Raw genomic sequence first — 12,451 nt, 5'->3', positions numbered from 1 at the left:
GCGCAGCCCAGTCAAAACTGTTCGCTGCTCTGGCCCCCCAATGGTGGAACAAACTCCCTCACGACGCCAGGACAGCGGAGTCAATCACCACCTTCCGGAGACACCTGAAACCCCACCTCTTTCAGGAATAGCTAGGATAGGATAAAGTAATCCTTCTCACCCCCCCCCCCCCTTAAAATATTTAGATGCACTATTGTAAAGTGGCTGTTCCACTGGATGTCTTAAGGTGAACGCACCAATTTGTAATTCGCTCTGGATAAGAGCGTCTGCTAAATGACTTAAATGTAAATGTAAATGTAGTAGGTGCCAGACGCAACTATTTGTGTCAAGAACTTCAACGCTGCTGGGTTTTTTATGCTCAACAGTTTCCTGTGTTTATCAAGAATGGTCCACCATCCAAAGAACATTTTGGTTTGGGGATCACCAAAACGTAAAGAGAAACGCGACACTTGCATTTATCAAGTTGAAATCAATAGAAGGAGAGTTGCGTGGGGGAAAGAGTCAGGTTGCATGTCCTGTTTAAGAAAATGTTTTAAGTTTTCAGACCCCTTGACTTTTTCCACATTTTCTTACATTACATCCTTATTCTAAAATGATTGCCCACTCAATCTACACACAACACCCCATAATAATAAAGCAAAAACAGGTTTTTAGAAATGTTTGCCAAATATTAAGTTCTGCTTTTCTGATGTATCAAATACTTATGTCATGCAATAAAATGAAAATGATTTACTTAAAAATCATACAATGTGATTTTCTGGATTTTTGTTTTAGATTCCGTCTCTCACAGTTGAAGTGTACCTATGATAAAAATTACAGACCTCTACATGCTTTGTAAGTAGGAAAACCTGCAAAATCGGCAGTGTATCAAATACTTGTTCTCCCCACTGTATATGGTTGGTGAGATGAGGAATTGTAAGGCTGCTATCTATATTTTGGAATGTTGGTTTCGGGAGGCTGCCATTATGAAAATGAAACAAACCACTTTTTCTGTTATTTAACTTCAACAAATCATGATCCCTACAAGTGTTTGCTGTTATTTCAGTGATTGTTTTACTCTCAAATCCAGGTATTGGTGTGCGGTCAGTGACTTTTATAGTGAACGCCCAGAATTATCCGTGCCATTTGAGAAAGAACACAGCTATAATTTTCTAAGTCCTGCATGTGTGTGTATGACAAAATCAACAGTACAAAACCGAAGATATTGATCTGTTTTAACACTAGAACCGCTGGGCCTCGAGGGATCCCCCTTCGAGCTAATGAGCAGACATTCTGAATGCAACATTCTAACACTGTAATTAATACATGTTATATGCTATTGAAAGAGTAACCATTTGTGTGTATAAAGGCCTTGGATAGCATTAGAATATGATTCGTTTTATTTATTTCAGATAAGACAGACAATCCCTAACCTGCTTCGGGGGTGCTGCTATATGTTGTTCCCAGCCTCCCTGTGTGTGTTTGGTGTCCTGGTGGTTGGCATTTAAAGAACAGAAAGCAAACATAAAAATATTTACAAAACATCCCTTGCATGTTTTTGTTTGTTTTCATCCTCAGTGTAAAACAATTACAATACATGTGTATTAACCAATGTCTAATGTTTAGTTCTTTCTCTAGAATGTATGAATCTTTCTCTGTGATTTGTCTTTCTCAGGCCACATTAAATGATCGCTCCTCCATCCAAAAGCCTCATCTCTTCTTCCTCCCAGATGTCCCCAGCATTCCTTTTTTCCCACGTGACGCTCATCGACATGACATTGAGGTCTTGGAGGCCAACTATCCCATAATCCTCGCAGAGTTTCAGGCGGTCTACCAGAGAGGCATTGATCCAAAGATTGGCTGGACCGGCCTGGGATCTAAGGTACACAAACCTACAACTCCCAATGAGCATGTACCTGTTCAGTCACTGATCTAACCTGATTGGACAATTAGGTGAAAGCAAGGGTTCTCTTACATAGCTTTCACAGATCCAGTCATGTCACATCAGTGAGTCCTTCCCAAAACAGAGGGAGAAGGAATATATTTTTAACGTCTCCATAGCCTCTGAGCCTGTCATTTACTTCAAATAGAGGCAGTCTGCACCGATGCAGTCAAGCTTCCACTAAGCTTTGGTGCCACAAGTTTGCACTTCTAACTCTTGCTATGCCACAATCCACCAGAAGTTGATTTAAAGGGGGGCTGAACTGACTAGCTACCCAATTTCTTTACTCAATTCACTTGGGCCGGCTGAACTGGTGTGCGACCTTGACAAAGTTGGTTGGACATCTATGGGGCTAGTTAGTAGTGATGGGGGGGATCTATATAGTTACATGTCGGGATATTATTTTTGAAGATATATCGAATTGTTTTGACAATATCGCAATATTATTTTTGCGCTAGTTTGCTTTACCTGCACCAAAACGCCAATATTTTTCCATCATAGCTTATTCTCCATCTTCTTTTTAAATAGGGAGCCACGTCGTTTTCAGCACTTTAATTTACATGACTGATCAACACTCATTATCTCATGACTCTCACTTTTCCCTCTTCCAAAGACATATGGTGAGCAATAACTATATACAACTATTTTAGCACCGTTTTGCGCTGCTCTCTCCCATCAGAAAATACACATTAAGTTCTGTCTCTCAAGTAATTCTTAAACCACTTGCAAGAAACCTTTGAATTAGTAGGTAGTGGGGGACAGGTGTATAAATAAGGAAGCACAATATTTTTTATGATCTAAGCAATTTAACACATCATCTAAGACAAGCATAGCAGCTGAAATGATGCCATGTCCAGGTCTAAAACCAGATTGGTGCACATTAAGAATATAATGATAAGTTCAAATGTCTTAGCTGAGAGTTGGCCAGGGATTCTAATACTTTGACAATGCAAGATAGATAACTACCATCCAATTTCCAAGCTAAGTCAAATGGTATCCGCCTTTGTGTATGGGGAGGACATGTGCCGCTTTCCAGATCTTAGGGATAATACCAGAAACAATTGTCAAGTAAAAAATATAGGTTCATGTTTCTGCAATAAGTGAGGCAGAGATTTTTTTACATGGATTTTTAGCAAGGCACTTGAGATAACAAACGGTTGAAAATAAAGAATGTGTGCCTAGGAGTGGATCATTCTCTGCAAGCAGTTAAAAAAATATATATATTATTATTTTAATAAAGGTGGAATTAAAGGAATTTTCAGAAACTATTCTTTCAAATAGGTGGCCAGCTGAGGCAAAATAGCTATTTAAAGCGTCAAAAATGTTAATTTGATCTATTAGAGGACCAGGGATTGTCATAACCTGCTGCAGCAATAAGGGGGTGAAATTTAGCTTCAAGGACTTGACTACTTTCCAGAAGTTAGCTGGATTTCCACCACGCTCAGAAAATGTAAGATGTCAATTTTGCCTTTCGAATCAGAGTTAGACGTCTATATCTCAAATGACTGCCAATCAGATGCAGAATCAGTCAACCTAGCCTTAGCCCAAGTTCCTTTCCTGTACTTTTTCAGACAATTCATGGGTGAATCATGGATTAGATCTGTCTTTTACCCTTAGTATTTTAAATGGAGCATGCTTATCTGCAACAGAGTTGAACAGAGAGGTAAAACAGAGATGGACACCCCCCCCCCCAGTCACACAACCCCAGGTAAGACAAATGCTACTCATTAATACAAATACAAATAGATCTGTGATAATGAATGGCTGAGATTTAGGTAGTTTAACATCTTTTATTCAGGCAATTGGACAATGGTCACAGCTCATTAGCAAATATTCCATTGGCTATATACTTATGAGGGACATTTGTCAGAGTAATATCTAAAAGAGTAGATTCATCAGGGTGTTTAAAGTTGGGGTAGGTTGGTTTAGTTTTCAGCGGAGTTAAGGATAGCTCAGTACAAATATCTTTCAGCCAATCTGTTTGCGTTGGTTTGAGAAGCCAGAATTACTATAAAATCGATTTTCGAAATCAAACTTCTGCTATTTACATGAATCAGGCCAAGCCTACAGCTGCAGGATTTCAGATCAGATGGTCAGTCTCTAGCACAAACACGCTATGTTCAGTAGGTAACCCCTTGTTTAAAAATACTGTACGTCTGGCTTGATACAAGAATAAATGAGGGTTAGCTGTTGAGGGCCAGGACTGAAATCCTATCACTTGTTTAGTATATTTGCAATATTAGAACTCAGCATTCTAGCTCCTCTTCTATTCAGGCCTTCCGTTTTTGACAACGGAGGTTGCTCACAAAATAAATCAAAGTTGTCGATAAAATCCACCACTTTTTCAGGTCAGAGTTGGATTTCATCCATGAGTCCAGTGCAAATAGCCGGAAGAAGCGATCAACTCCACGATCGTATGTTGGGATAGGACCGGAAAGGACAATCTGCTTGCCAGTAGCCATTAGCCTGTCCCTCTGGTATTCAAAGTCCCATCTCAACTCCTCCGATTGCCACAACTTGCCCGAAGACCAACATTTTGACTATATTAACCCACTGAGCTAGAATGATGCACTTTCATGCTAGGTTTAGGACCTCATATTGAAACTTATAAAGACCCCAACTGATGTATAGAACATTCTTAAAATTAACTACTTTGGCTTAAAGACAAGTATAACGAAACGTCTAACACAGTACGTTAATTTGACAAAAAATATATTTTTTGGACCTAACTTCCTTACCACTTTTTCCATGTGGTTTCTTCCTTCATAGTCTCAATGAAATGATGACCTCTTCTTAAATATTTGGTCAAATCTTTCAGAAACATACCCCTTTGGCTCAACTTAGCCCATTCTCCCCTATTCTCTATCGATGATACAAATAATGACACACAAATGTAAGTATTAAATTAAATACCAGCCTACAAAAGCCACATGGCTACGTTCTCCTTATTTGTATAGTGGAAAAGCATTGAGGCAACATTGTCAGAACTATAAAATTGTCATACATAAAAAATAAGTGCTAACGTGCTTGCAGTGCAGCAGTTTGAAACACATACCATGCAAACTCGTGTGGGTACATGGGTTTGAAATAGCTGTGTTTGTATGGTGCAGTGGTGTGTGTAACATTTATTTAACACAGTAGTTTGTGTGACAAGGCAGGTCTATGTGTAACAGGTCTATGTGTCTCTCTCAGGGCCAAGCCGTGTTCCCCTTGTACAGCGCAGGCGTGTGTGTAGCAGGGAACTGCCGCTCCTGTCCCTGCACCTACCGCACTCTTCTCTCCTTGCGCACCTTCATAAGTAGCAACTCCCTGGGGGCCGCCGGGTTCTGGCTGCTAGGGCCTGGGGCCACACTAGGGGGAGTGTATGGCCCCACCAATACTCGCCTACGCTGCCACCTCGGTGAGTGAGACAGACATGTTCCAGCCCACATATCATTGGGTCTCGGTATGGTTCTTGACAAAGTTTTGCTTACATGCTCTCTGTGCATGATTTTGTCCATTAAATGTGCAGTCTAATATTAACGATCATTGAAATTAATGATATATCGTTTGATAAATGCCTCATGAGCTTTGCACAACTATCTAACTCCAGCATAACCCCCCAAACATGTTTTTTTTTACTTCACTGTTTGTTAACAAAGTGTTAGTATGTAAGTCAGGTCTGATGTATACAATGCAAATCAGTGTAATTATATAATTGCCATGAATCTATCCTTTTGACACCACCACTTTTTAGGAGTGCAGACCCCACCTCAGTGTGAGCTGGTAGTGGGAGGAGAGCCTCAGTGCTGGTCAGAGGGACACTGCCTCCTGGTGGATGACTCCTTCCTGCACACTGTCTCCCATAATGGTCAGTCAACTCCACCTCCCACAACAAGGCAGTCACTCTCAAAACAAACTCAAGCTGTGCTCAGATTCCAGTTCCCTTTCAGTCAGTCAACTTAGGTACAACATACTATGGGGAGTCGCACTCTCGCGACTGTAGTCGAAGGATCTAAAATCCCGCCTGGCAAAGCCAATGAAATCCGCGCCTTGCTGGAAACCCCGCCTTCCACAGGTGATAAGCTTGAGGATTGCATTCATTCCTTCAATTATTCCGCTCTTAACCTCAGTGTGAACAGGAAGGATTCATGCTACTTAAACAAACAATTTGCAACAATTTGTCTTACATTGCGCCAACTGAACTGTCCGTTAGTGGTTGAGCGTGCTCACCCTATCGACGCTAGGTGCGAAAGATTGTATGGTTCTCATAAGTTTCCTAATGATGAACAATGAATTATTCGTCAGATAGCTTGACTTGGCTATAGCAATAAGTCTCGGTGCATGCTCACGCTGCCCTCACTTGAATCAGCTTGTGTGCAAGATTAGCAGACGGCTGGCACTGTTCCCCTACTAGTCTGCGGCGCAGGTTCTCTTGACAATTGTGTAGCATTCTTTAGAGGACTTGGTGTGTCTGATGGTGACTCCTCTCCTCGGTGCCCGTACCTCAGCTGAGTTTGAGCTGAGGGACGTGGAGATGGATTGTGCTCTGTTGCCGGTTACAGTCCAAAGTAAACTTTTGAAACCAATCTAGCTAACAAGCGCTGCATAGCATTTTAGTCAGGTTAGCTAACTCACAGATTAGGGCTAGCTATTCAGGCTTCCTAACGGTGGAATTGCTTGGGTATAGTAATCTCTTGTTTAGTATACATAGCTAGCGTTAAGTCGCTTGGTTATTTTAAATATCAACGGACCGTGCTGCAGTCAAAGAGGCTAGCTAGCCTAGTTTAGACTAGAAGCCTCAAATTCTAATGTTGACAATAATGCATAACTTCCGGCAAATTGGTGGAGGGTGGCAGAGCTACAGCGGTGTTACTCAGACCATGAGACAATCCAAAACTCAGTTCTCACAAAAACGTCTGTAGCGTCCAAACTAATATGTGACTCGTTTCAGAAACTAGGCATATGTTGCCCTTCTCTACTTCACAGAAGCGCCATTTAAATGTAAACTTTATTTTTTAAATCAAAATGCATTTCTAGAACATGTGAACTTTCATGTGCCTTAATAACAAACCTGTATGCCATCTGTAAATACGAATACAATTGTTATATTACGAGCCTAGTTGGTTCAGCAACGGAAAAAGACGGCAACCTTACTGCTAGCCATGATTGGCTGAGATAATGAGTGGGCTGGACATGCCGAGAGATGAGTTGGGATTGGTCTGCCAAGTAGCATGTTTCTGTCTATAACATGAGCTGTGTAGGTAATCCTTTCTGAAGCCGCTTTTTTGAAAGATATCACGTAGTAGCTCTCCACTTACTGGAGGACCAAGTTTTGAAAATCAGTGGTATGATAGCTAAATAGATGGAGAAAATTCTGCCTAAGGGAAACCATTGCATCCGTGACAGAGAGGGAGAAGCATCGATCCATGTATAAAGGTAAGATAGTCTAGCAAGCTACATTTTCAGATATTACACGATACTAAATTGTCAGAAAGTAGTTTTCTTTTCAAGTTAACCTCTTCAGTCGACCCTCTACTTTTTTGAACATTCTGTTAAAAATCGCGCAACATTTCAGCGCCCTGCTACTCATGCCAGGAATATAGTATATGCATTTGCTTAGTCTGTGTGGATAGAAAACACTCAGACGTTTAAAAAACTGGTTAAATCACTGCTGTGGCTTTACCAGAACGGCATTTACATCGAAAAGCACAGGAAAAACTGATCACTGAAAATGGGAAAATATATCCATGCGCTACTTGATCCCATTGATAAAGGTGAACCACAATTAATTGACTGAGGTTGCAGTACCTACAGCTTCCACACGGTGTCTAGAGTCTTGTCATTTCCCTTCGAGTTTTTTCTTGGTCAAACACATGCAGGGCACCGTATTTCCTTAGGTCTAGGACCGGATATTTTCGTTGAGTTTCTAGCCGGACATTTTTCCAGACGGACAGCTAATGATCTTTACATCGCCTCCTGATGAATTTTATCGCTTATTAACGTTTACTAATACCTAAAGTTGCATTACAAACGTATTTCGAAGTGTTTTGTGAAAGTTTATCGTCGACTTTTTGAATTTAAAAAAATGACGTTACGTTTTGAAACGATGTTTTTTCGTTTATCACACAGTCTACATATAACGATATCTAGGCTTTATATGGACCGATTTAATCGAAATAAAGACCCAAATAGTGTTTATGGGACATCTAGGAGTGCCAACAAAGAAGATGGTGAAAGGTAATGAATGTTTTCTATTTTATTGTGCGGTTTGTGTAACGCCGAAATGCTAATTATTTTGTTTACGTCCCCTGTGGGTCTTTTGGGGTGTTGCATGCTATCAGATAATAGCTTCTCATGCTTTCGCCGAAAAGCATTTTAAAAATCTGACTTGTTGCCTGGATTCACAACGAGTGTAGCTTTAATTCGATACCCTGCATGTCTATTTTAATGAACTTTTGAGTTTTAACTAATACTATTAGCATTTAGCGTAGCGCATTTGCATTTCCAGAGCTCTAGTTGGGACGCAAGCGTCCCGAGTAGAAGCAACAGGTTAAAGTGTACTGTTAGCTAGCTAGCTAACATTATGCGTATGATCTGTGTAGTAATATTATTTGCATTGCTAGTTATAGCCTAATGTTAGCTGGCTAACATTGAACCTGGTTGATTAGCTACCTGCAGTTTCATGCTGGGTAGTAATATTATGAGTTGCGATTATGGTTTATTGTTTAGCTAGCTAGCTACATGTCTGAACAACTATGCAAGTAACCACTTCAATAGAATGTTCATGATGTCACTACGACAACTGTCGATAGACGTACAGTTGAAGTCGGAAGATTACATACACATAGGTTGGAGTCAATACATTTCAACAACTCCACAAATTTCTTGTCAGTTAGGACATCTCCTTTGTGCAAGACACAAGTAATTTTTCCCAAAATTTTTACAGACAGATTGTTTCGCTTATAATCCACTGTATCACAATTACAGTGGGTCAGAAGTTTATATACACTATGTTGACTGTGCCTTTAAACAGCTTGGAAAATTCCAGAAAATTATGTCATGGCTTTAGAAGAAAAAGAATTGTAGGCCTCCACACGTCTAATTCATCCTTGGGAGAAATTTCCAAATGCCTGAAGGTAGCACGTTCATCTGTACAAACAATAGTACGCAAGTTTAAACACCATGGGACCATGCAGCCATCATACCGCTCAGGAAGGAGACGCGTTCCGTCTCCTACAGATTAACGTAATTATGTTCGAAAAAGTGCAAATCAATCCTAGAACAACAGCAAAGGACCTTGTGAAGATGCTGGAGGAAACCGGTACGAAAGTACTCTAACCCTATATCCACAGTAAAACGTGTCCTACATAACCTGAAAGGCCGCTCAGCAAGGAAGAAGCCACTGCTCCAAAACCGCCATAAAAAAGACAGACTACGGTTTGCAACTACACAAAGATCATACTTTTTGGAGAAATGTCCTCTGGTCTGATGAAACAAAAATATAACTGTTTGGCCATAATGACCATCATTATGTTTGGAGGAATAAGGGGGAGGCTTGCAAGCCGAAGAATATCATCCCAACCTTGAAGCACGGGGGTGACAGCATCATTTTGTGGGTGTGCTTTTCTGCAGGAGGGACTGATGCACTTCACAGAATAGATGGCATCATGAGGAAAGAAAATTCTGTGGATATATTGAAGCAACATCTCAAGACATCAGTCAGGAAGTTAAAGCTTGGTCGCAAATGGGTCTTCCATATGGACAATGACCCCAAGCATACTTCCAAAGTTGTGGAAAAATGGCTTAAGGACAACAAAGTCAAGGTATTGGAGTGGCCATCACAAAGCCCTGACCTCAGTATTATAGGAAATGTGTGTGCAGAACTGAAAAAGTGTGTGCGAGCAAGGAGGCCTACAAACCTGACTCAGTTACACCAGCTCTGTCAGGAGAAATGGGCCAAAATTCACCACATTTATTGTGGGAAGCTTGTGGAAGGATACCAGAAAAGTTGGACCCAAGTTAAACAATGTAAAGGCAATGCTACCAAATACAAATTGAGTGTATGTAAACTTCTGACTCACTGGGAATGTGATTAAATAAATAAAAGCTGAAATAAATAACTCTCTCTACTATTATTCTGACATCTCACATTCTTAAAATAAGTGGTAATCCTAACTGACCTAAAACATGTAATTGTTACTAGGATTAAATGTCAGGAATTGTGAAAAACTGAGTTTAAATGTATTTGGCTTAGGTGTGTGTAAACTTCCGACTTCAACTGTATCTACAGTACTAAATCCATGTGTATGTATATTGCGTGTCACATTCTGACCTTAGTTCCTTTATTTTGTCTTTGTGTTAGTTTGGTCAGGGCGTGAGTTGGGGTGGGTAGTCTATGTTCTTTTTCTTTGTTGTATTTCTGTGTTCGGCCTGGTATTATTCTCAATCAGAGGCAGCTGTCGATCGTTGTCTCTGATTGAGAATCATACTTAGGTAGCCTGTTTTCCCCATTTTGGTTGGACCTGTAGGACCTGCCTTGTTGATAGTGTTGTTAAGAAGGCAGAGTGTCTCTTTATTATTGACAGACTTCTCCCCATCTTATCTACTGCTCTACAATATGATTTGACCATGACAGTTTACAATCTAGGTTTACTCCAAGCAGTTTAGTCATCTCAAATTTCCACAATATTTATTGCAATATTTAGATGAGGTTTAGGGTTTAGTCAGTGTTTTTTTCCAAATACAATGCTTTAAGTTTTAGAAATATTTTTGGTTAACTTATTCCTTGCCACCCACTCTGAAACTAACTGCATCTCTTTGAGTGTTGCAGTCATTTCAGTCGCTGTAGTAGTTGACGTGTTTAGTGTTGAGTCATCTGCATACATAGACACTCAGGCTTTACTCAAAGTCAGTGGTATGTCGTTAGTAAAATTTGAAAAAAGAAAGGGGCCTAAACAGCTACCCTGGGGAATTCCTGATTCTAACTGGATTATATTTGAGAGGCTTCCATTTTAAAGACCACCCTCTAAAGCCATTTTTCCAGCAGCAGACTATGATCGATAATGTCAAGAGCTGCACTGAAGTCTAACAAGGTAGCCCCCACAATCACTTTATCATCAATTTCTCGCAGCCAATCATCAGTCATTTGTGGTGTGCTTGTTGAGTGTCCTTCCCTACATAAGCATGCTGAAATTCTGTTTACTGTGAAATAGCATTGTATCTGGTCAAACACAATTTTTTCCAGAAGTTTACTAAGGGTTGGTGAAAGGCTGATTGGTCAGCTATTTGAGCCAGTAAAGGGGGCTTTACTATTCTTGGGTAGCGGAATGACTTTAGCTTCCCTCCAGGCCTGAGGGCACACGCTCTCTAGTAAGCTTAAATTGAATATGTGGCAAATAGGAGTGGCTGCTAATCTGCTATTATCCTCAGTAATTTTCTATCCAGATTGTCAGACCCTGGTGGCTTGTCATTGTTGATAGACAACAATAGTTTTTTCACCTCTTCCACACTGACTTTACCGAATTCAAAAGTACAATTCTTGTCTTTCATAATTTGGTCACATATGCTTGGATGTGTAGTGTCAGCATTTGTTGCTGTCATGTCATCCCTAAGTTTGCTTATCTTGCCATTGAAAAAGTAATTAAAGTAGTTTTCAATATCAGTGGGCTTTGTGATGAATGAGCCACCTGATTCAATGAATGAAGGAGCCTTTTTTTCCCCCAAAATGTAATTTCAGGTGCCCCAAAGCTTTTTACTATCATTCTTTATATAATTTATCTTTGTTTCATAGTGTAGGTTCTTTTTATTTTTATTTTGTCTAGTCACAGGATTTCGTAATATGCAGTACGTTTGCCAAATCATTTGGGCTGCCAGACTTAATTGCCATACCTTTTGCCTCATCCCTCTCAACCATAACATTTTTAAATTCCTCATCATTCCAAGGGGATTTAACAGTTTTTACAGTAATTTTCTTAATGGGTGCGTGCTTATTAGTAACTGGAATAAGTAGTTTCATAAATGCGTCAAGTGCAGCGTCTGATTGCTCCTCATTACACACCACAGACCATTCTTTACATCATCAACATATGAATCACTATTAGAAATACAAGATATATTTACGCGTAGCTGTCCCTGATCGTTGTCAAGCTGTTGAGACCAGTCGATCCGTCTATGAGTAGTGGCTCGATGTAAGACTCTGGTTGTCCACCAAAGGTCACTATGTCTTCTTTTTAGAGCTTCTATGGTTGTGGTGTGTTTGTTCTACTGACTGTGCAAAGCTCATATGAAAAACAATTATCTCATTAGAAAATCTTTAAAAAAATACTCTCATACTAAATCATTTATTTTATACAACATTTAGATGTTCTATAAAACAGATGTTTCCTTCCTAACTTGTTTCCTTCCTAACTTAGTTACTTTGTTATACCATCCTTAATCAGATCACAAAATAATAAACAATGTCACAGGATTATTCTTTAGATCCCCCGGACCATTCGTAACATTCCTATCTTATGAATACTGATCCAAAGTTCATTCTCTTAGAGAAAA

General features: G+C 39.9%; 1 protein-coding gene across 1 annotated transcript in view; it reads left to right on the top strand.

The window, feature by feature from the left end:
- asphd1 (aspartate beta-hydroxylase domain containing 1) overlaps positions 1–12,451 on the top strand; it is a 52,950-nt gene that overhangs the window by 26,876 nt on the left and 13,623 nt on the right. Inside the window, exons 2-4 of the mRNA XM_029635206.2 lie at positions 1,655–1,861; positions 5,114–5,321; positions 5,658–5,771. Coding sequence (XP_029491066.1) covers positions 1,655–1,861; positions 5,114–5,321; positions 5,658–5,771 — 529 coding nt within the window. The remainder of the gene's footprint in view (positions 1–1,654; positions 1,862–5,113; positions 5,322–5,657; positions 5,772–12,451) is intronic.

This window comes from Oncorhynchus nerka, linkage group LG26 (genome assembly GCF_034236695.1).
Source record: "Oncorhynchus nerka isolate Pitt River linkage group LG26, Oner_Uvic_2.0, whole genome shotgun sequence".
NCBI lineage: Eukaryota > Metazoa > Chordata > Actinopteri > Salmoniformes > Salmonidae > Oncorhynchus > Oncorhynchus nerka.
The sequence above is the reverse complement of the archived record's forward strand: the minus strand, read 5'-3'. Positions and strand labels throughout refer to the sequence as shown.